This window comes from Chiroxiphia lanceolata, chromosome 16 (assembly GCF_009829145.1).
Source record: "Chiroxiphia lanceolata isolate bChiLan1 chromosome 16, bChiLan1.pri, whole genome shotgun sequence".
Taxonomy (NCBI): domain Eukaryota; kingdom Metazoa; phylum Chordata; class Aves; order Passeriformes; family Pipridae; genus Chiroxiphia; species Chiroxiphia lanceolata.
The window spans coordinates 9091123-9115298 of record NC_045652.1 but is presented as its reverse complement, the minus strand read 5'-3'; the positions used below and the strand labels follow the sequence as shown (position 1 = coordinate 9115298).

Sequence of the window (24176 nt, the reverse complement as noted above, 5' to 3'; positions counted from 1 at the left end):
GGTTGGGTGTGCCTGCCTGTAAGATAAATGAGGCAATTACAGAGCCCTTCACAGATGTTTGAATGCAGTTAGCTTCCTGTTCCTCCACTGGCTTGCAAGAGGTTGAAATGAAAACACTTCATTCTCAAGGTTGAAATATTCAAGGGCATTTGGTATTTCACTTCTGGTGAGCCCTAGAGACACAGGTCAAAGCCTTTGAATGAGTGTTTTGTAAATAATCAGATCACTGCAGTGTTAGCAGGGATCTCATTTTAGAAGCTCTCTTGGAGAGCAATGCCATTTCCAGGTTTTTGAAACAACCTTTATGCTTTCTCACTCATTTCTAAAGATTGGCTGAATTTATAAAGCCAGCCTTACCAGTTCAAGTACCACTTGAGGAAAATGTGTATTTTTGCAGACTCTGGCATTTTGCTCATGGCACTGTGCATTTTCTTGTGTAATTGAGGATGTACAAGGTGGATGTTATAAAAGCTTTGGCATTCTTTTCAGGCCAAGTGGGTAAATGTAAGCATCCACAATGGGGAATCACTTAGGGGAACAATAGTGATTTTTTTAGGATAAGCTGCAAAGTCAGCTGCAAAGTAAATTGTTTTCAAGGGAACCTGTATAGGAAAATACTTATCAATATGTTCAGAAACAGTCTAAAGCTTACTATTTCTAATGCCTGTGTTCTTGATAATGTAGGACATTAATGGGTGCCTTGAAATTAAATCTTGGTGGTGCTCCAGAAGGGCCTGCTGGAACTGGCAAAACAGAAACAACAAAAGATCTAGCAAAAGCACTAGCTAAGCAGGTACTTAAACCCCCTTTTTTTCTTGCTGTGTAGATATTTCTTGAAATGCCATCTTTAAGAAGTACTGCTTGTTTTGTAGCTGTTCATTTATGATTGGACTTGAAGATCTTAAAGGTCTTTTCCAACCTAATGATTCTGTGATTCTATATTCACAGAAATAGTTGGTAAGAAGCAAACATTTAGGGCTGTGTCTATATGGCATCCTGGTTTTGTAATCCAAAATTAGCAACTATAATCCCTTCCCATTTTAGATGCTAAGAATTTTGTAGTGGACTTTATGTTAATACTGAGAAATGTTCTCTGTGTGTTTCTTTTGTAGTGTGTTGTCTTTAATTGCTCTGATGGTCTTGATTACAAGGCAATGGGCAAATTCTTCAAGGGACTGGCACAAGCTGGTGCATGGGCCTGCTTTGATGAGTTCAATAGAATTGAGGTAATGTTCTAACTCAGACAAATAAAAGGAGAAAGCTTTAATTTAAGACACAAGAAGTTTTAGATTTAGGCATGACAGCATTATTGCTGACTTTCTACTTTTACTTATGGTGAAGCCTCTTTGTTTTGATAATCAGTGACACAGAAATAGGCACTCAGCTGCCTGCTCTAGGAGCACATGCCTACCTGTGCTGTGTTGCAGCAGTCTTTTATTCTGGGTTAATTTAGCTGAAAAATGTTGTTCCTGTACATTTTTTCTCTTGTATGTGACACTCATTTGTTGGGAAAGAACTGTTCTTGTCTTCTTGAGAAATCAAGCTACAGCTGTGGGGTTGCATTTGTCTGTGTTCAGCACAGGACAGACAAATCCCAGTGGAGGGCTTCTTGTGGTGACTAGCTGAGTGGCACTAGCTGAGTGACCTGGTTAACTAGCAGTGTAAACAGACACATCTAAATCCCTCCTTGATCTTGCTCCGATCTTTTTGGGTTTGTTTAAGTTGGTCACTAATGACTTTGGATAAGTTTTGTTGTTATTTTGATGGTGTTCAATTTAAGTACATGCTAGTAAATGTGGAAATTTCATTAAATTCTATTTTGTGTTAGCATTCTTAACTCCTTAATTTTTCCATTTTTCTGCTGTAGCTTGTTTTCTACTGAATTCAAGTGTTAGCATTCCTTTTCTGTTGCCCCGATACTTTAAAACACTGAGGATTGACACTGGGCAGCCTTACCCATTCCTTACCCTCAATATGAGGCACTGAATGAATCAGTCTTTCTGAAGAGCCTAAACTATGTCATTTGAGTTGAAGGGAAAGTGCTTTTAGAGGCCTCCAGAGGGAGTTCCTGTCCAACTAACTTGGATGTCTACACAGGCACATGGCATTTCCCTGTGGAGGCTTTTAGAAGCGTCTGTTGATCTGTCTGTGTTGGTTGAATAGAGAATGGTGACACTAACTTTCAGAGGATGCCTTCAATAGGCAGCTAATATTTAGGCTCAGTTATCAGACACAGGATGATTTTCACCTGGAGGAATGCAAAGATAGGCATCAAAAGATATAAACAAAGCCATTTTGTATTGTCTCCAAGTGTCTTATGTTTTCCAATCTGTTCTGTCTGTATTAGGTTGAAGTATTATCTGTAGTTGCCCAACAAATCCTTAGCATCCAGCAAGCTATTATTCGCAAACTCAAAAAATTCATCTTTGAAGGGACAGAGCTCTCTCTTAATCCTACGTGTGCTGTGTTTATCACGATGAATCCTGGGTATGCTGGACGGGCAGAGTTGCCTGATAATCTGAAGGTAAATCTGAAATCCTGATTTCTTGTAGAAATTAAACAGAATTTGCAACTTCTAGTCTGTTGTAATAAGAAAAGTCAGCAATAGAATAATACGCTGATGTGTGTAATGGTTACTTGGGAAGAAGAGCACCATCACTCTGAACGTGCCCTTGCTTACTTCTTCTGCTGAGCATGACACCCTGTGGTCTGGAATATTCTTACAAAACTGACACAATTTATTGCCATATTTCATAGTCAAAAGGTGATATCTTACTTTTTTCCTTACAGGCACTGTTCCGAACAGTTGCCATGATGGTTCCAGATTATGCTTTGATTGGGGAAATTTCCCTTTATTCAATGGGATTTCTGGACTCTAAGAGGTAAGACATGCTGAATTTTCCATCTCAGTTGAGTCTGATATACCTCATTCCTCTATAAGCATATATGTGTGTTTGAGGCATATCATTCTGGAAGGCTGTCCGTGTTCTGTATCTCCAGAAAGTACTTTTCAGTCTTCTGCTTTATCATCAATTCCCATTCACCACCTCATGTTGACAGATATGCACTTCTACACGGGATCTTTTGGAAAATGAAACATAATATCAAACAGAATTCCTAAATGGCACACACATTTTCTACCTTGGCATAGTCTTGCTTCCCAGGTGTTTTGGGCCATCTTGTCAGCTGATATGTCTTATAATCACTGCAGTTACTTTGTGTATGTTAAGGATTTTCCTTGCATGGTGAGATATTTTCATTTTACATGTTATATTTTAATATCCACAGTCTTGCCCAGAAAATTGTTGCCACGTACCGTCTGTGCTCGGAGCAGCTGTCATCCCAGCACCACTATGACTATGGGATGCGTGCAGTCAAATCTGTCCTGACAGCAGCAGGAAACCTAAAGCTGAAGTACCCAACTGAAAATGAAAGTGTGTTGTTACTTCGGGCTTTGATGGATGTTAATTTGGCCAAGTTCTTGTCACAGGACGTGCCATTGTTTCAGGTAACCTATCAGGCCAGTGTGTTTGAGGTTTTTTAATGAGATCTATTAAATAACCTAGAGAAACAGATCATTATCTTAATTTGGAACATTTTCATCTAGAAGATGCCATATTAGTGTCAGTTTTCAGTCCACTGCTCTGGATGAACTCTTTGGTTCTGTTAGGATTATTTTGAGAAGCAAACTTTCAGTGGTGCCTTTTAAATTATTCTATAGAATGTTTTAGAAGATATCTTGCTGAAAGTCACCTTGTGCTGTTTCATTTGTAGAAATCATTCTTTGAAGTTTGTATTCTGGCTTTGTGTTGCAAAAGAGATGTCGACAATTAAATTAAGCTCAATTAGAAATTTGAAGTCAGAATAAAAATTATGAAGTTTCTGTTTGCATGCTGCTTTAATAGAAAATAAAGACTATGTTAAGCTACAGAACAATCAGTATTAAAGACTAAGAGCTAGGGTACAAGCACACACAGTCACTGCTCTGATATTTTGCAACATATACCCTTCTGCTTAATCACTGAAATTCTTTCAACAACTTTCACAGCCTTATCCTGAAATACTTTCGGGGACAAACTTCTTTTTACAATATCAGTGTGTTTATGAAAAATGCAGGCACTGGTTTCTGTTTCATGCATACAGAAAACTTCCATGGCTGCAGTTTGCCTGGAAGTTAGTTTTGTCCAGCTGAGGACATTTGCTTTCAAGTTCCTGTTTTCTGTATGACTCTTGTTTTACTTGTAGATTTTTATGCTTTGGGAATTTTCCCTTTTTGTAACCTGTGTTTAAGTTGTGTTCTATTTTGTGTTTCCTTGACAGGGTATCATATCTGACCTGTTTCCTGGAGTGGTTCTTCCTACACCAGACTATGACCTATTTATCAAGGCACTAACTAAAAATATTGAGAAGATGAATCTTCAACCAGTTCCATGGTTTATTGGAAAAATTATTCAGGTTTATTTTCTCATACTTCTAGGGAAGAAAAGCTTGAGAGCAGAAACACTCTTCATTCCCTGTCTGTGTCATGAATGAATAGCTAATAGTTTCCAGTATCAGTTAATGGAATATTATAAATGGGGTATTTTTGCTGAGTGAAAATCACGGAATAAAAGCCCGATTTGCTCATAATGATTCTGTAATTTAACCAGCCTGTGAAAGAGCTCATGTGTGCAGCCACATTGTAGATCTTGTGGTTCAGGATAGAAAATTGAACTGAATCTGTTGCTGGCTAAGGCAGTGTAGCCTAGTGAACAGAACTGGACTGGGAGTCAGGCCTTGTTCCTAGTTCTGTTCACAGTGTCCTTGAGAAGTCTTGAAAGAGGTGAAATTTCTCTCTTTGCTTATGCTTCACCTACAGCTCTGTGTTCCCACTCTCTCCCATATAGTATTGGTGACCTTTAACTCTTTTTCCTTGTGAGTAGTGCAGCCTAGTGACAGGGTGATGGAAGGGTAAAATGTGTGGTCTGGGGCAAGGTCATGAGTGGCCTCTCCAACAGCAGTTCAGACTTTATGGCTTTTGTTCAGATTTGCCTTATGCTGCTTTGCAAACCATGCTATATCTTTCTTTTAAATAGGGGTAGTACTAATTGGTTAGGAATTTAAGCTAAACCAGAAAATATCAGCCTTAACCTGAGATTAAAAAAGAATCTTCTTAGGGGTTCTTATTACAGGTCTATTTGAAGGTGTTTTGTCAAGGCTTTGACTTGAGCTTAGACAAGATCTTGTGGGGTGACTGAAGAAGTTACTACTCTTGCAGTCCAAAGTCAGCCTCTGTGGGACCAGTCCCATGACATATCCTCAGAGATGGAGTTTCAATCTGTTTGTATCAGATTCATTGGTAGCCATTGATTTCCAGTTCAGGCTTTTGCTGGGCTGTGATCTGCAGTGTCTGGTTAGTGCACTAAGCCCTGTACAGTGATGTTGTTACAGCTGAGGGATAACATTTAGTAAGGAGAAAGGCAGGATGTTGCGGGGCAATGACTTTTTAAATTATATCTGTGAGAATTGCCATGCAAATATGACTGCCCTCTGATTGGAATTAAGGATTTGGCCAGCCAACAGAGTGCAGATCTTTGACTGATATTTTGTCCTGTCCCATCTGAATGCAGAAGAGAGACCTCTGGTTTCATGATGCTTGTTTTGTGCTGTGCTAAAGAGCCGATCTCTCGTCCCTGACACAGGTCTATGAAATGATGCTGGTGCGCCATGGTTTCATGATTGTTGGAGATCCTATGAGTGGGAAGACCTCTTCATACAAAGTGCTGGCTGGAGCCCTGGCAGATTTGTGTGCAGGTAACATTGTTCAGCCACAAAATTCTCATTAAATTAAGTTCATTCTATGGCTAATATTTTTCCTTTGCTGAGATATGCCCAGGTTGTTAATTGTCCTATATTCTCCTTTTTTGATTGCAGAATTTCTATTTGTTTGACTGGTTTTGGCTGGTATATTTGTCCAAAAGTATTTTTGTTTACATCTACTGGAACAGTAAGCCATACTAATGTGTTTATGCTTTTCTGAATTTTGTTATGCATTGTATTTGTGCATAATGCTCTTGAAAAAACTAGCTCTGATAGGGAGATTGTGAGAAGCTCCCATAAATATATGAAGTCTATGCTGCTCTGCTTTTTCATTTTTTCATGTGTTTTTGTACAGAGGACTTCTTACTTCCCTTGTACAAGTAATGGAATTTCTTATTTACTGCCAGATGTCTGGGGGATTTTGCCTTGAGCAGCTAAAGTAGGATCCTCAGGAATCATCTTATTCTGTACTCCAGTTGTTGAGTGAAGCTAACCTATCAGATTCTCAAGCTCATCTGTTTGTCTTTTTACACAGCAAAATGCATGGATGAATTTGCTGTTGAATACAAAGTTATTAATCCCAAAGCCATTACCATGGGACAGCTGTATGGCAGTTTTGATCCTGTCAGTCACGAGTGGTCAGATGGAGTTCTTGCAAAGGCCTTCAGGGAACAAGCATCTTCTACCACAGACGATCGCAAGTGGATTATTTTTGATGGCCCAGTGGATGCAGTTTGGATAGAGAACATGAACACTGTGCTGGATGATAATAAAAAGGTAGCCTAATTTTTGCTCTTAATCTAGTCCTTGAAGAAACACTTTATTTTGGTAGTAGCAATATTGTTACTACATTAGTCAAAGGACACGTGGGACTCAGGAAAGGATGATGTGCTTAAAAGCATTTCTTTATTTTCCTAATTGTATGAGTGGGTTTGGAAGGTATTAGATGGTATAAACCTGTTACTTCTCCCTAGAAGCCTTGTCTTACTCCTTCTTTATTGAAATGAGATTGCTCAGTGAGGCTCTTTTATTGACCCTTTTAGGAAACTGAAATGCATGAACTCAATTCTGTGACTGAAAACTGAACTTGCTTAAATTACCTAGTGAATAAATGAATTTTAAAAAAGCTACGGGTCATAATGGCTTTTTCTTGCAGAGTTATTTAAAGATAGAGCATTGTTCTCTGTGTCTCTGCAAGCCTGACAGTAACACATGGAAAAGTTGAGACAAGGTCAGAAAATATTGTGTATTGTGAGAATACAAATGATTGAATGAGGAGTGACACTAAGTAGAATGTTCAGTGATTTTATGACAGACATTGCTTCGACTGGGTTGATCAGCAATGACATGACTAGACCATGTTTATGTGATGCTCTTCTTCTAGCTATGCTTAATGAGTGGTGAAATAATTCAGATGAATTCACAAATGAGTTTAATCTTCGAACCAGCGGACTTAGAGCAGGCATCTCCAGCAACTGTCAGCAGGTAATGCGAAAGCATCCCAGCTTGAACTGTCCCACCTTGCACATATATTCCTATATCAAAGATGTTTGTTCTTTCCAGGTGTGGTATGATCTATATGGACCCACAACAGTTAGGTTGGAAGCCACTGAAGGATTCCTACCTGAAAACTCTGCCTCCAAACCTGCACGAAGAACACCGAGAGCTGGTGCGAGACTTCATTTTTCACATGGGTCTAGTTTAGAAGATTGACTGTAAGGAGACATTCACAGTTTGCCTACTTGAAGGCAGGCATACAGAGTCAGAACTTTTTTATTATTGTCATTACCAGCTTTTATCACCTCATTGCTTGCATAAATGAGAGCTCTTTGCGTTGTGTATTGTATGTCTTCAGTGTAAATGCAAATAAAAGTAGGTGTTGGTGAGAATCAGCTTTTAATCAAAATTTAAAATTCCTATTACTTGGCATCAAAGTCTAGTAAAAGAATTGGAATAATACTAGCATTGGAGCTGTAGAAAGCTTATTCATGTGATTTGACAAGACCCTTGTTGAGGTTTTGCAGGAAATTACGATCAAAAGAAGTACCAAGACTTGAAGAGCTCTTTGTGGACAGTTTTCTAAGCAAAGCAGGGATCTCCCTGGGCTGAGCTTCTGTTTTACTGTCTGGATTAGTAACTGGGTAGACACAACTTGTTGTCACCATCGAGTAAGGATGGTGTGACTTTGTAAACATTTCAGTACTGCTTCACACAAGTCCTTTCTTGATCTTTTCTCTGCCAACCTGGAGAATTTCTGATGCCTTATTTTTAATTGAGAGTGAATTGAGGGACAATGGGAAATGTGGCAAATCCTGAATTGTTATACATCCGTCTCCTTTTCTCCTGGTAGGTCGATGACTTGTTTATGTGGCTAGTCCAGCCCTGTTTAGATTTTATTCACCATCGTTGCAAAGCCATTGTACAAACATCCTCTATTCATCTGAGTTACAGCTTGATGAAACTCTATACTTGTCTGCTTGGTAAGTACCCTGAACCTTTTTCTTTTTATTTCAATTTTTCTTTTTTTCCCTGCCATATCCTGTGATAAAATGCAGGTTATCAGATGCAAGGAAATACCAAAAGAATTCCTTACTGTTGAGTTCATAGAACACACTCAGTGATCTCGATGATCAGTATTAGTAATAGTTCTTTGACCAGCATACAGAGCTTTCACATTTGGAAACTGGTGTCATAACAAAACTGATATTCCATATGTTTTGCTTGCTGTTTGCTGGGATTGGAAGAAAAGAGTTAGTACCTCTTGTAAATATTTTTTCTTCTAACTTTATTTTTATTTGTAAACAGTATTTTACACAGACAAGATCCTCACTTTGTAGATTGACTTTGTACCACTGAAGACAATTCTCTAATTTTGTCTCAGAATACTTTTGCAAAAATGTATTTTGCATTGGGATTTATGGTTATTACTGGCATTTAACTAAAATCCAAAATATGTGTTTCAGATGAAATACATGGATCTGAGGAAGAGGAGCAGGAAGTCATGTCTAGTCAGCAAATCACCTTGTGGCTGCAGAGCCTTTTCCTTTTTGCTTTGGTGTGGACAGTTGGTGGGATCATCGATGCAGACAGCAGAAAAAAATTTGATTCGTTTTACCGCAACTTGCTAATGGGAATGAATGAGGAAAACCCACGCCCTAAAAGTGTGAAGCTTACCAAAAACAATATCTTCCCAGAAAAAGGTGCTTCTTCATAACTGTACTTGCCTGACCTTTTATAAAAGCACTAAGAAAACTTGTCACTTTAAGGGAGAATAGAGTGCCTGGCAGATGTTAAGTCTGCAGCAGAGCCACCATCTGCCAAGCCTTGGGCTGCACAGTTGGGTGCTCTTTCCTGGCTCTTTTAACCAGGAGTAGCATATGCCTCCTGTTGTACTCAAGCAGTGTAGCTGCATCTGACCTAAAATAATTTGGTGATGATAATGGCGGTGGGGGGCTGAGGAGGGGGGTAAAGGGGGGTCTATCTTGTTTAGTAGAAAGCTTCTGTTATCTCACAGTGTTGGACATCTCACACTAAAATAACTGAACTCTGTTATTTAATCAGTGAGTTTTCCTATGTTGTGTTTTTCAATTAACAGGGAATGTTTATGACTTCTATTTTCACAAGCATGGCAGTGGGCAGTGGCACATGTGGACGGAGTACATCACAAAAGAAGAGCAAGTTATCTCCCCTGGGGCTAAGGTTCACATTAGTATCTTTATAATAGAAAATAATTATTTGACTAAATGATTTAGAGGTATAATCAACTAGCTTAGCAAGGTCTGATCCTATTATATTAGGCTGTTTAATGATCTGCAACATTTCATTAATCTCTGTAGGCTCCTTTTTACAGCTATGTCTCAATTCTGGTAATACTGATACTGGAAGTTCAGCACTGCAGGTGCACGTGGAGCCCTGAGGTTGCCTGATGGTTAAAATTTTGGTTCTGCTTTGTTTCCTAATAGCATCTGACACTGGGGAAACGATGGTGGGGAAAAAGCCAAAGCCTGAATTTCCATTCCTTCTTTTTTTGTTTTCTGTGGTTGATCTCATGATATAATAGTATGAGTTACTTAGAGACAGCAAGGAAAGAGACTTACTGCTTCTTTGGGATATGGAGAGCAGTAGTGAGAGTAGAGGAGCAGAACTAAGCCATACTTTACTCTACAGTTCTCCTTCCAGTCTTATATAATGTCTGTGAACCATAATATAGGTAGTTTTGCTACTTATTGAATAAGCCCTGAACAAGAAGTAGGGCCATACTATCTACTAGAACCCCATACTATCTACTAGAACCTTGTTATAGCCGAGGTTTTCAGAGAACAGAATTTTTAAAAAATGCATTTGTGCTGCAGGATTCCTGGATTTGCTTGCAAATATTCCTGTTGATTGAGGTATCAGATGTTTGGTTTTCATGTGCTGTTTTACTTTCCTGGGTAACAGGTATCTGAGCTGACCATTCCAACAATAGAAACTGCCAGACAAATGTTTTTTCTTAAAACATATGTGGAACACAGTGTGCCTTTGCTTTTTGTGGGTCCCACTGGCACTGGAAAAACAGCTATAACAAACAATTTTCTACTAAAACTTCCAAAGGAAAAATACATCCCGAGTTTCATCAACTTCTCTGCAAGAACCTCTGCTAGCCAGACCCAGGATATTATTATGTCCAAGCTGGACAGAAGAAGAAAAGGAGTATTTGGACCTCCTGCAGGGAAAGAAGCTGTAATATTTGTGGGTAAGACATTTTTTTCAGGTTTTTTTTTAATCATTTTAATTCTGGATTTTGGCAAAGGAAGTAGTTCATTGAGACTAGTAAATTTGGATTGCTTCAGTGCTCTTTGGCTTTTTTCAGGCACCCAAAGGATCATAATCCTAGAATTTCCTGAGTTGGAAGGGACCCCCAAGGATCATTGAAGGATTAGCACTGTCCCCTGCCAAGAGGTTTAAGTGGTGGTTGTCTTCAGAGTAGTTCTTAGAGTTTCAGTGAGACATGACATGAAATAAAACAAATTCACCAACCACACTAAGTTGAGGCATCACCCCTAATTATGCCTGTGAGGTATAATGGCATTTGATTCTGGTTAGTTTAATGGGAAGCAAGAATAACAACACACAGCCTTTTTCTACCTCTAGTTCAGTTTTTTTCCTTCTTCGAAGAAAACTAAATTCCTAAACACTGAGATTTTTTTATTCAATGTCCATGTTCTCCATAGATGACCTAAACATGCCTGAAAAGGAAGTGTATGGAGCCCAGCCAGCTATTGAGCTTCTCAGACAATTGATTGATCACGGTCACTGGTATGACAAGAAAGATGCCTCCCAGATTAGTATCATAGATGTGCTGCTTGTTACAGCCATGGGTCCACCTGGGGGAGGCAGGAATGATATTACAGGTAGGAAATACATTACTGTAGGAAGGGGTTATCTGGGTCACTGAAGTTAAGAGGTTCAGTTTTGCTGATGACAAATTCTACATTTATCTGTGACTGCTGGACCTACAGATACATTCACTGGCTGGGTCATTCCAAATGGAGGTCTGTATGTTCAAGTTCAAACCTGTGCCTTTTCCAGCAGTACCTTAATCAACATTAGAAACAATGTTTTTAATGTTGATTAAACTGTGAATGATGACTGAACCGTGATTTTCTATTTTTTGGCAAAGAGAGGGAACACATCTTCTTGCAATTCTCTACTGAAATTCTATCTCCTGCTGCTAAGATAGGCTACCTGCATTTAATTAACAAGCATGTTACCTGCAAGGCCATCATTCCTGTCACAGCACCATAAGGGAAGTTATATTTTCTAATGAAAAAACTATGTAAAGAAAAGCCCTAATGTAGCTGCACCTACACTGCTATAGGGCACTTCAGGCTACTTTGCTTTATATAAACACTGATATAGGTATAACTGTATGTGCTCTGAGAAGGCTTTATGAAAATAACTCTTCTGATATAGCTAAATTTGTAAAATCTACTAATGTATAAACTGATTCTGTTTAGGTGAAAGCCACTAACAAGATACTTGATTTTGCAAAGTTTTATTCTGTCACAATCACAATCAAGAGGGCTGAAGTGAGCTGAAATTTGTTTAATAGAGGCCTTGCAATGAAGATGCATGTTTTACATATGCAAAACACTTATTCCAAGTGAAATACTGATATAAAATAGAAACATGTTTATATTTCTTCTGCATCACTGCTGGGGCAGAAGTTTGCTGGAAACAAAATCATGTGGCTGGAGCCAGCTTCAAATGTTGTTGGTGGAGTGAGGTGGAAAAATATTTGGACATTTTAAATCTCTCTGCATCCTTCTGTTGTATGACAGGACGCTTCACACGGCACTTGAATATTGTATCGATCTGCTCTTTCAACGATGACATATTAACCAAGATTTTTACTGCAGTTACTGACTGGCACTTCAGCAAAGGCTTTGACTCTTCATTTCTGAAGTAATGTGATCTGTTTCCTGTATCACCTTTGTCATCTTTTGTCCCGTGATTTATCTGCAGAAGTTAAAATTATACCTCTTTTCCTTCTTAAGGCTGGGTAAGATGATGGTCCAGGCGACATCAGTGATTTATAAAATGGCAGTTGATAATTTTCTCCCAACTCCTTCAAAATCCCACTATGTCTTTAATCTGCGGGATTTTTCCAGGGTTATTAAAGGAGTTTTGCTCTGTCCACACACTCATCTGCAAGTAAGTTATAGTTTAATTATGTTAAAATAAAATTATTTTTATAATAGTAAATATATAAGTAAATATCTCAATAAGTAAATATCTCAAAATACATGAACTGTGGTTTTAATAGATTTACAGGTTTTAAAATCCGAATAGTCCCTGAATACCTTGTTATGTATTTTCTGTCCATCTCTAGGGAGAGAGCTGTCATTTTGTTAATATTCTTTAATGCATTACAATTGGACCGAGGTACTCCTGTTAAAACCTGTACATCAAGGTAGACAGTCCCCTCTCCTGAACCTGCAAACTTAATACACAAAGTGGGAAAAGACTCAGTATCTCCTTTTCACAATGGCAAGCTTATCATGAACAAGACTAAATAATTTAGCCCTGAGTTTGTCTGTTGTCACAAACTACAAATGAATACTAATAGATGTGTATGATTTTCACCCTTGTACTTTTTTCATCCATTTCCATAAAAATGTCAGGTTAAAAGAGTATTAAGATTTTTATTTCTGCTGGGGGAACGTTTTTGGTGCAGAAACAGAACAAAACAGCCACAAGCTATTCAGAAGAAATCTTAGCCAGGAGGGGTTTTGAGAAGGGATTGAGTTAGAGCCCATGAGCCATATCTTGGAAGAATGGGGAGATTTGATACAGTAGAGAAAAATGCCTTGACATGCGAGTCCCAGTTTGTATTGGCAGGAAGGACGAGATGGTAACTAGGTGAGGAATCCAATTAGGTTGGCAGATGCTGAGCCATGTGCTGGATGGCTTGGAATTGAAAGATTCCCACTGAGTTTAGTACAAGGTATAGCAGGGTCCAGATGGACATTTCTAACCTTTTCTTTTTGAACAAATCCTGCCTGAGCTATATTTACCTGTTTTCTCATATTTACATTTTCAGGATGGAGACAAACTGATCAGACTTTGGATTCATGAGGTTTACAGAGTTTTCTATGATCGCCTAGTTGATGAGGATGACAGGAAGGTATTCTTTCAGATGGTACAAGATACAACATTAAATAGCTTCAAGCAGAACTTTAATAAGGTATTTTTGAGTAATGTGCTGGGACCGAGAATGAGACTGATGCCTTTTCAGAAATACTTAGATATTGAGATTAAATTAGTATTGGAGACATTTTGAATTATTTCAAGCAGCACATTTAAAAAGTGTGGACGATCTCCTATTCAGCATTGAGTATTATACATGTTCTTAGTCAAGTTAAGACAAATGACTTCTTATCAAAACGATTCATAACTTCAGAGCTATTCTGTGTTGGTACAGAGGACCAACTGGAATGGAATAAATGTCTTGCACAGCTTTTATCTGTGCTTTTACTGAAGTTAATTATTTGAATAAGCCAATGGATGTAGTGGGTACATTTCTGAGAAGCCTTTTGGGAACTTGTCCTCTATTTGACAGCAGTAGCTTTCTGTGAGGTGTGCATATGTGGAAACTTGCATGTGAACCTACAGTATTCTTTCCCAGACTAAGGTAGTAACTAGAGTAGTGGAAAACAGTGCTTTCCACAGTAGCAATACTATACAGATAAAGATTATTATGACTTTAAGGAAAATAATTCTCTAATAGATAGAATTATCTGTTGATTCTTGTCTTTTGCCTAGGTGCTGAGCCATCTCTCACCTACTGGAAAAGTCACTGATGATAATATTCGCAGCCTGTTCTTTGGAGACTATTTAAAGCCCAGCAGTAGTGTAAAAGTGTATGATGAAATCACAGACTTAAAGCAGCTGACAAGCGTGATGGAATACTACCTTGAGGAATACAACAATGTCAGTAAAGCACCAATGTCCTTGGTCATGTTCAAGTTTGCTATTGAGCATATCTCCAGGATATGCAGGGTATTGAAACAGGACAATGGGCACCTGCTGTTGGTGGGGGTTGGCGGGAGCGGCCGGCAGAGCGCGACCAAGCTGGCCACCTTCATGAATTCCTTTGAGCTCTTTCAGATTGAAATCACCAAGTCCTATGGAGTCAATGAATGGAAAGATGACATTAAACAGGTCATGCTGAAAGCAGGTGTTGGAAACACCAACGTGTCCTTTTTGTTCTGTGATAATCAAATCAAGGATGAATCGTTTGTGGAAGATATCAACATGCTTTTGAACACTGGTGATGTGCCTAATATCTTTGCAGCAGATGAGAAGGCTGAAATTGTTGAGAAAATGCAAGGTGCAGCAAGGATGGAGAACAGGAAGATTGAAGCCACTCCCCTTGCTATGTACAGTTTCTTTATTGAAAGGGTGAAGAAAAATTTGCATATTGTTTTAGGTCTGTATTCAGTGTGTTTTTTCTTAGAATGTTTTTATTTAGGTTTGGGGATTTTTCTGCTTCTTAACTGCAAACAAACTTAGGTAACAACCATGATTTTATTTTTGTAGCCATGAGTCCTATTGGAGATGCATTTCGGAATCGATTACGGATGTTCCCTTCACTGATAAACTGCTGCACCATTGACTGGTTCCAAACATGGCCTACAGATGCTTTGGAAATGGTTGCTAACAAGTTTTTAGAGGATATTGAACTCAAAGATGACATTAGAAAAGAGTATGAGTTTATCTGTCAAGAAACATATGAAGCAAATATTTTTTCCCCTGTCCCCTGTGCCCCCAGCATATTTGATCAGGAAACTGTCCTTATAAATGGGCAAAGCTAAGACAAATCTGGGATTTCAGTGCAAGTCAAAGATACTCAGATGTATGTATCTGATGTTTCTTTGAAAGGAGTCCAAAGTATTTCTAATAATGGGGAAAATACATCTCTGCCTTCCCTAAGACTAATTTGATTTCATAACCTTAGAGTAGTTTTCTGATAGTTAACATAAAGACAGACTGTACTTTCGAAGTAATGTGGAAAAATTTTCTCTAGGGTTGTGTCACTGTGCAAGTATTTCCAAGAAAGTGTGAGGGAACTCTCTGTCAGCTACTACGCGACACTGCGAAGACACAACTACGTGACACCAACTTCCTACGTTGAACTGATTCTTACCTTTAAGAGTCTGCTGAATAAAAAAAGGGAAGAAGTTGACATGATGAGGACTCGTTATCTTGTGGGACTTGAAAAACTTGATTTTGCATCTTTACAAGTAAGTTTCAGATGAAAATGCTGAATATGTGCCGTATGCATCCTTAAGTATGGGGTCTGAGTGGTTAAAACTTACAAAAATAATACTAAGTAAATTTGCTCTTCACTGTGTTCATGATGGTATTAATAGTTTTCTATAGAAAGCCAGCAGGAAAAGTTAGATTACTGCTTAGCCACTTTAAGAATTTGTGATCTCTAAGTTTGAATTATAGCTCTTAATAGAATAACCCTTATAAATGTCATCATTTTCTCAAAACCTTACCTGAGGAATCCATACCTCAGCATCTTGGTGCCTAATACCCTTTTCAAAATAGGGGAGAAATTGAAGAATGTTGTAAGACAATAATAAACATTAATTCCTGAGTAGATTCCTAGTTAGAAGTTGATCAGTTCCAGATAAATAACCCAGTTTTCCAACCCATGTGATCCAGGGATTGATCTTTCCAAGATGCGAAGTAAAAGGGCTTCCAGATACTTTTTGAAGGAGGAACATTCAGTTTGCAGCTGTTGCTGTCACCAACTCTGTGTTTCCTTTCAGGTTTCTTTTGGATTTTGTTTTCCACATGTACAATAAAGGATTATTTGGGGGTTTCAGAAACTGAAACTGACTGTGAGGAATAAATAGAATTAATCCATTTATTTCTCATTATTGAAATGAAGTGGATCTTAAAAAAGCAAGTGTATTGCATAGATGATGATAAAAATACGTTTAAAAATCTATTCAGTTAAATAAAACAGCTCTTAGTAAAAATAAACTAGAGAACTATTAATAATTCTTTAGATCAAATGTCCCTTTTTAGATTGTATTAATATAGTGTCTTCTGATCTTTCTTCCTAAGACATCATGATGTGAAATGCAGGCAGTGTTTACACAGATCTTTTCTTCCTGTTACATTCATCAGGTTGCAGAGATGCAGAAAGAACTGACTGCCCTTCAGCCTGAACTGATTGAAACTTCTGCTGAAACAGAAAAAATGATGGTCAAGATTGAAAAGGAAACAGTTGAAGTAGATGCAATAAAAGAAGTCGTGTCAGCAGATGAAAAAGAGGCCAATGATGCAGCTGCTGTTGCCCAAGGCATTAAGGTAGAGCACTGGGGCCTGAGCCTGGAGCTGGATGGGTTCTGAATAAATGAGAGCCGTGATGATGTGTTAATGGGCTGAGCCAGTTCTTAAAGTAACAAAGTTGCAAGAGATGATGAATGACATGTTCCTAATACAAACAGGGTAAATTTTGGCTGTTTGGAGAATGACTGCTTCTCGCAGTGCTGCATAGCTTCCCTTTCTAGTCCACATTCCAAAAGCTGTAGAGCTCTTGCTTCTGTACTAATATATCCTCATTTTCAACAGATTGAATAATGAGTTTATACTGTCTCCAGGCCCAAAGACAGTTCATTTAGAGTGAGCTGAGGTAATTTGGCACAGTGCTGTAGGGAGCTCTGTTAAGCATAACTTTAGAGATAATGCCATAGCCAGATGTCTATAACAGAATTTCCTGTGGGAAGCTCCAGGATTCCTCAATTTCTTTTTTTTGTAACTAATTGGAAATGTCAGTGATAGATAAGATAGATAACTACTGAGATCTGAGTATAGGATAAAGAATTTAAGCTACATCCATTTTTCACCTGATGAGCGCTGTAAGATTTAACTAAGAACAACTGTATCTAACCTTTATTTTAATTCTTATTGCCAGAGAGACTGTTATCTTGAAAGCTTGTTTGGCTTTTTCAGCTATCCATTCAGTTTATGGAAGTTACTGATTTCTCTACAAACCTTCTCCCTTTAAACCGTGCAGTCAAATTGCGAAAGTAGTTTTCTCTCCAAGAAGCACAGTGTTGTGAAGAGTCTCTTTATTGGGTACTTAACAAGAGAGAATGTTCTCTGGGGCTATGTGGGGTAATCAGGCTGCAGACCTGGTACTGAATGAAGCTTTACAGGTTTCTGCCCAATGTCTGCCCCACAGGACGAATGTGAAGCAGACCTTGCTGAGGCCCTGCCAGCTCTGGCTGCAGCACAGGCAGCTCTTGATACCCTGAATCCTTCAGACATCTCTCTTGTGAAATCCATGCAGAATCCACCTGGTCCTGTTAAGCTCGTCATGGAGAGTATCTGTATCATGAGGTCAACTAAACCAGAGAGAAAACCTGACCCAAGTGGCAGTGGTAATGATGTGGCTTTTGTTATCCCTGCACTAGGAATGAGTGGGGTACTGCTGTGGTGTGCTGGTGAAGTGCTTCTGGTGTGAATGCAGCCACGTGCCCATGCACTCAAAGTGCATTTTGGCAAGCAGTGATTTACAAGTACACTGAATAGCTAAGGCTGCTTTGGCCATGGTCACATACTGCCCTGGCTCAACACTGTTGTACAGGCTTTATAAATATGATCCCAGTCACCAGCACAAAGTCATCTCTTCAACTTACTTTGACATAGTCTTGAGTTTTGCATTGCCTAGAGAAACTCAGGGAGCTGGAGACGTGCTGTGCACCACTCACCTCTATTTCCCCCTGTAATCCCTGCTTCCAGACTATCAGTTGTGCCAGGAGGCAGAATTCTAGTTATACCCCTTCCATAGGTAATGACTCTAACAAGCTTTTTATGTGTAGTTTATGTTGTTATTGTGGGATTGCACAGAATTTTTAAGGTGGGAAAGAGACCTTTTTCCTTCACTTTTCTTCTACCTTATGCCTTTACAGTTCAACTCTTCATAACTGAAAATAAGAAATCTATAAATGCCTTTCATCCAAAACTGTCTTATCTAGGTTAGGAAGAAATACTTTCACATAGTTACTGATTTATCTAATAGACTATGCTAAGAAAGACTGTATAGTAATTTGTTTCTCTTAATGTGCTTGGTTGATTTAGAATTAATACGCAATTAATAAATATTACATTGGTTAATGATGCTGAAGTTCCTGTCTGAATTCCTTTAGGTAGTGATTTTCCCAAACAATTTAACAGTCTTTGCATAGTAAATTTCCATTGCAAAATCATTGATGTTAATTCTTCATATTATGTTTCTAAGTAGTCTTTTCAGTTTGAACATGCATGTATTAAGCCTGATTTTAGTCTCATTTGCAATATAGGTAAAATGATTGAAGACTACTGGGGGCCAGCTAAAAAAATTCTTTCAGATATCAAGTTCCTTGAGAAATTACAGAAATACGACAAGGATAATATTCCTCCCGCTATAATGAAGAGAATTAGAGAGAAGTTCATTGGTCACGCAGATTTTCAGCCAGATGTCGTAAAAAACGTCTCATCTGCCTGTGAAGGACTTTGCAAGTGGGTGCGAGCCATGGAGGTGTACGACCGTGTTCAGAAGGTGGTCGCCCCAAAGCGTGAACGTTTGAAAGGGGCAGAAGAAGTACTGGAGGTTCAAATGCAGAAGTTAAGAGTGAAACAAGCAGCGCTGAAGGAGGTAGTTGATCGCCTTCAGGCTTTGCAAGATGAGTTTGACAAAATGAATAACAAGAAGAAAGAGCTAGAAGATAATATTGAACGCTGTTCCCAAAAGCTCGTGAGGGCTGAGCAGCTGATTAGTGGTCTGGGTGGAGAGAAAGAGAGGTGGACAGAAGCTGCACGACTGTTAGGAATTCGATACACGGACCTTGTAGGAGATGTGCTGTTGTCATCAGGAACTGTGGCCTATTTGGGAGCCTTTACTGTCGATTACCGCCTGAAGTGCCAACAGCAGTGGCAGGTTCTGTGCAGTGAGAAGAACATCCCGTGCTCCAGTGATTTTAGCTTAAGTAACACGTTAGGGGATCCCGTCAAAATCCGGGCATGGCAGATTGCTGGACTGCCAGTTGATTCTTTTTCTGTTGACAATGGTATAATTGTTTCCAACTCAAGAAGATGGGCTTTGATGATAGATCCCCAAAGGCAAGCTAACAAGTGGATAAAAAATATGGAGAAAACTAACAAGCTGTCAGTTATCAAGTTATCTGACACACATTACGTGAGGACATTAGAAACTTCTATTCAGCTTGGAACACCAGTCTTGCTAGAAAATATTGGTGAAGAACTAGATGCTTTCATAGAACCCATTTTATTGAAACAAACATTTAAACAACAAGGAGTAGAATACATGAAATTAGGGGAAAATATAATTGAATATTCAAGAGACTTCAGGTTTTACATGACAACCCACTTAAGAAATCCTCATTATTATCCTGAGGTGGCTGTGAAAGTTTGTCTACTCAATTTCATGATTACACCTTTGGGTCTTCAGGACCAACTTCTTGGAATTGTAGCTGCAAAGGAAAAGCCTGAGCTAGAAGAAAAGAAAAATCAACTCATTGTAGAAAGTGCAGCCAACAAGAAACAACTAAAAGAAATAGAAGATAAAATCCTAGAGGTCCTTTCCCATTCAGAAGGAAACATCTTAGAAGATGAAACAGCAATTAAAATTTTGTCTTCATCCAAAGAGTTATCTGAAGAAATCTCTGAAAAGCAAAAAATTTCCTCTTTAACTGAGCAGGAAATAGATTCTACTCGAATGGGGTATAAGCCAGTTGCTGTTCATTCAGCTGTTGTCTTCTTCTGCATCTCTGATATGGCAAACATTGAGCCTATGTACCAATATTCATTGGTTTGGTTCATTAACTTGTATGTTCAGTCTATTGCTAAAAGCAAAAAGAGTGGAAATCTAGAACAGAGAATTAAAAATATAACTGATCATTTCACAGTAAGCATCTATAACAATGTCTGTCGTTCACTGTTTGAAAAGGATAAGGTGTTATTCTCCTTCCTTCTGACAGTAGGCATTATGAAGGGAAAAGGCCAAATAGATGATGAGGTTTGGCGTTTCCTGCTGACAGGAGGTGTTGCTCTCGACAATCCTCACCCCAATCCAGCTCCAGATTGGCTGTCTAACAAATCATGGGCTGAGCTCGTCCGTGCATCTTGCCTGACAAACCTCCAGGGTCTTATGGAACACATAAGAGACAATTTTTCCAAGTGGAAGCCAATCTATGACTCTGTCAAACCCCACGAAGAAGCCTTCCCAGATGCGTGGAGCAGACTGACGGGGTTGGATCGCATGGTTATTCTCAGGTGTTTGCGACCCGACAAAATTATCCCGGCAGTGCAGATGTTCATTGTGGAAAATATGGGAAGGACATTTATTGAACCACCCACATTTGATCTTGGGAGAAGTTACAGTGATTCAAATTGTTGTGCCCCTTTGATTTTTATCTTATCACCAGGTGCTGATCCTATGGCAGGTGAGATTGGTATTAAAAATAACTTTTTTTATCTGGTTAAATGTCATTGAGTATGACTAAACTGATAATAGGCCCCTTCATTTGATCCTTAAAATGTCTTTAAAGTACAATACAGTAATGATGGAGTATCAAACATTTGCATCTGCCCATATATAAACAATGATAATAAATTTGTTAGAGGGTCGGATGAATGTAGTGGTGATGAAATGTCTCAGTGTCTGAGCTGCAATTTAGGGATCTACCAGATTGTAGCATCCAGACCAGTTTATAATTTATACTTTCATTACAATTCTTTCAGTGGGTGTTGGAGGCTTGCCCCAGTCTTTGTTGCAACTCCTCCTCCAGAAAATTTCCTCCCTTTTAGTTGCTAATTAAATGGTGTATATGGCCACACTTAAAACACATTTGTTAAATGTCCTTTAAAGTATAACCACCCAGATTATTTTTAAATCTGGTTTTCTGCCAAAAGAATTGTAATATGGAGCCATACCATAAGGATGTATTTCCAGAAGGTACTAGTTTTGCTAGCAAAGCTGGAGGGCTATTTTTAACCAGATGTAAAGAACCAATTTGCAGCTCAACCCCCATAAACAATTGTACCCAGGCAACAGGGAGAGTCAAGAGCCGTAGTGCAGCTGGAACTGAACTCTAGGGGCCAAGGGAGAGGGCAGCCATTTAATCTGCCTAGTTTTTGCTTTGAGGGTTTTTTTTTGTAATACCTTATACCCCTAAATTTTAGTACATGCCTCAGAAACAGAGTGATACAGCATTTGATACTACTTCTGGGTTGTTGAAGTGGTTTTGTTTGGGTTTCTTTAATTACAATATGTGTTGACTTTTGTCCCTTTATTTTCGCTATAAAAATGATTAATAGAACATATTCTACTTTCTAATAGACTTTGTCTTTGTTTGCATGTATGAAACACTTGCCATCATAGGTTTACTAAAATTTGCTGATGATGTCAGCATGGGAAGTACAAGCATTCAGACCGTTTCGCTTGGACAGGGCCAGGGCCCAATAGCAGCAAAAATGATTTACCAGGCTATCACTGATGGAACCTGGGTAGTGCTGCAGAACTGCCATCTTGCAACTAGCTGGATGCCTGCCTTGGAAAAAATCTGTGAGGAAGTTATAGTGCCTGAGAATACCAATGAAAAGTTCAGGTAGGAGTTTCAGTGTTTTGCACATTTTAATGGCAATATTTCTTGTTTGCTGAAGACACTACAAAAAAGAAATTAAACTCCTTTGTGTGAATGACTAAGAATATAATTGATATTGTTTATGTGTAGCGATAAAATAAAGATCCATAATTAAGATGTCATCTTTTCTGCCTGTCCAATATAATCTACTTCATGCCTGCATTTCAGAACAAAGTTAGATGTTATCATTCTAGCTAAGCAAATAATAAAACTTTGTCTTCTATGATCAACACGCAGGATTTGTCAGTATTAATGATTTTTTGGTAATGTGCTTTTTGAACTTCCTTTTAGGTTGTGGTTAACAAGTTATCCATCAGAAAAGTTTCCTGTTAGTATCCTCCAGAATGGCATTAAAATGACGAATGAGCCCCCGAAAGGTGTTCGAGTGAACCTGCTCCGATCGTACCTGAATGACCCCATCTCCGACCCCGTGTTCTTTGGCAGCTGCCAAAAGCCAGTGATGTGGCAAAAACTTCTGTTTGGCCTTTGCTTTTTTCATGCTGTTGTACAGGAAAGGAGAAACTTTGGCCCGCTGGGTAAGGTTTAGATTATTTTGCAGTTTGTTTCAAAAAAGATTAGTGGTGTTGAAATGCATCATTGGGGTCTCTCTGTAAGAAGGCAGCATTGTTAGCAGTGTTACAAGAGTGCAACCTGCATTGCACAGAATGTAATAAAGTTTAAAAGTTGTTATTTGCAGGAATTCTTTTTCAGGCAAAGCTACTCTTGAAGCTACTAAAAGTATTACCCTGGGGAAGAACCAGAAAGTACCGTTTTTCCAAACAAATGTATTAGTAATTACATTAAATTATAGCTTACTAAATTAACAATTTATTACTGTAGTTTTCACCAACAATCAAATCCAGTTCCAGTTTTAAATTTTTGTAAGGAAAGATGTGCCTTCTTCAATTCTACTTTTGTTATTATGTTATGCATACTTTGTTTTATCAAAGCCAGTGCATATATTTACTCGGTATAAAACAAATTTATGTAGCTGCAGTGTGTTGTTCATAACACAGCAATGAAAAGGGGTGTATCATAAGATTTGTGCTTCAGCTTTTTCTGTAATCTTGACACATGTGGAAAACGCTATAGAATTTCTGCATGACATATAAAAGTTATGGAATTATAGATTCCATTTTTATAACACTATAAAGTTTATGCTCTCCACTGGTGCACATGAAGTTCTCAGTCTTCCAGCTGAGTCTGTCTTCCTCATAACAGGTTGCTGTTATTATTTTGACTGAAAGCCACTGTCATTATTTTAATAGGCAACTGTTTAAATAAACACTAAACTGCCAGTATGAAGACACTCATATATTGGTATGAAGTAAAAATAGAATTTTTGAGAGTGACAAAGAGGCCATTTTCAAAAGCAACATCTGCTGCTTAATGGGACCAGCTATCTGGGGGAAGCAGGATAGTTGCAGCAATAGCCCTATTTGTGGTTTGCACTAGGGGTATAGGTTTTCTGAAGGATTCTCTTATCTGGAGTATGTTCCTGTTTGCTTGTTTGTTTTATTGCACTGTTACTCTGAATGTTATACACAAACAGTATTAATAGATGGGCAGGTTGATGAAAAATTAGAATCAATAAATGAATTAAAACTCCTGTTCTCATTGTGTCCAGGTAGCATCAGATTAACTGAAAGTACCAAGCCAATAAAATATCATTTTCAGGAGAGTGTGATGTCAAAATGCCTATGTTTGTTTATGTTTTAATTACATAGAATGATGGTAATAGTGCCTTAGGATACAGTATTGTTATGGAGTCCTATTGTCCCTTGTGGAGTAAACAGCGTGGTATTCCAGGGCTCTTCTAGGTATGTCTGGCAGGTGGTATCTTCAGCTCTGTGTAGCAGTGTGGTACCAATACCATCATTTCCTGAGCCCAGCTGTCAGTACAGTGCACCACTGCCCTGTGTATCTTTTCTCAATTGAACAGGTTGGAATATTCCATATGAGTTCAATGAATCTGACCTCAGAATAAGTATGCAGCAGATCCAGATGTTTCTGAATGAATATGAAGAAATCCCATTTGAAGCTCTGACCTATCTAACAGGTACATGCACTACATTCTCTCCTGTGTTGACTTTGCTGGGCACTTTCAGCTGGTACAGTGGCAAACTCATGAGTTCCTGACAAATCAAGTGGATTCCACTCAGGTTT

General features: G+C 38.6%; 1 protein-coding gene across 1 annotated transcript in view; it reads left to right on the top strand.

The window, feature by feature from the left end:
* The window catches only part of DNAH3 (dynein axonemal heavy chain 3), a 55485-nt gene that overhangs the window by 26511 nt on the left and 4798 nt on the right, over positions 1-24176 (top strand). Inside the window, exons 31-57 of the mRNA XM_032703492.1 lie at positions 685-793; positions 1113-1226; positions 2348-2524; positions 2791-2882; positions 3289-3508; positions 4321-4455; positions 5682-5793; positions 6335-6576; positions 7184-7284; positions 7363-7468; positions 8150-8279; positions 8763-8999; positions 9395-9498; positions 10240-10534; positions 11013-11192; positions 12123-12246; positions 12339-12495; positions 13385-13528; positions 14107-14773; positions 14884-15049; positions 15371-15587; positions 16489-16671; positions 17549-17747; positions 18669-20810; positions 21749-21974; positions 22302-22546; positions 23953-24069. Coding sequence (XP_032559383.1) covers positions 685-793; positions 1113-1226; positions 2348-2524; positions 2791-2882; positions 3289-3508; positions 4321-4455; positions 5682-5793; positions 6335-6576; positions 7184-7284; positions 7363-7468; positions 8150-8279; positions 8763-8999; positions 9395-9498; positions 10240-10534; positions 11013-11192; positions 12123-12246; positions 12339-12495; positions 13385-13528; positions 14107-14773; positions 14884-15049; positions 15371-15587; positions 16489-16671; positions 17549-17747; positions 18669-20810; positions 21749-21974; positions 22302-22546; positions 23953-24069 — 6941 coding nt within the window. The remainder of the gene's footprint in view (positions 1-684; positions 794-1112; positions 1227-2347; positions 2525-2790; positions 2883-3288; positions 3509-4320; positions 4456-5681; positions 5794-6334; positions 6577-7183; positions 7285-7362; positions 7469-8149; positions 8280-8762; positions 9000-9394; positions 9499-10239; positions 10535-11012; positions 11193-12122; positions 12247-12338; positions 12496-13384; positions 13529-14106; positions 14774-14883; positions 15050-15370; positions 15588-16488; positions 16672-17548; positions 17748-18668; positions 20811-21748; positions 21975-22301; positions 22547-23952; positions 24070-24176) is intronic.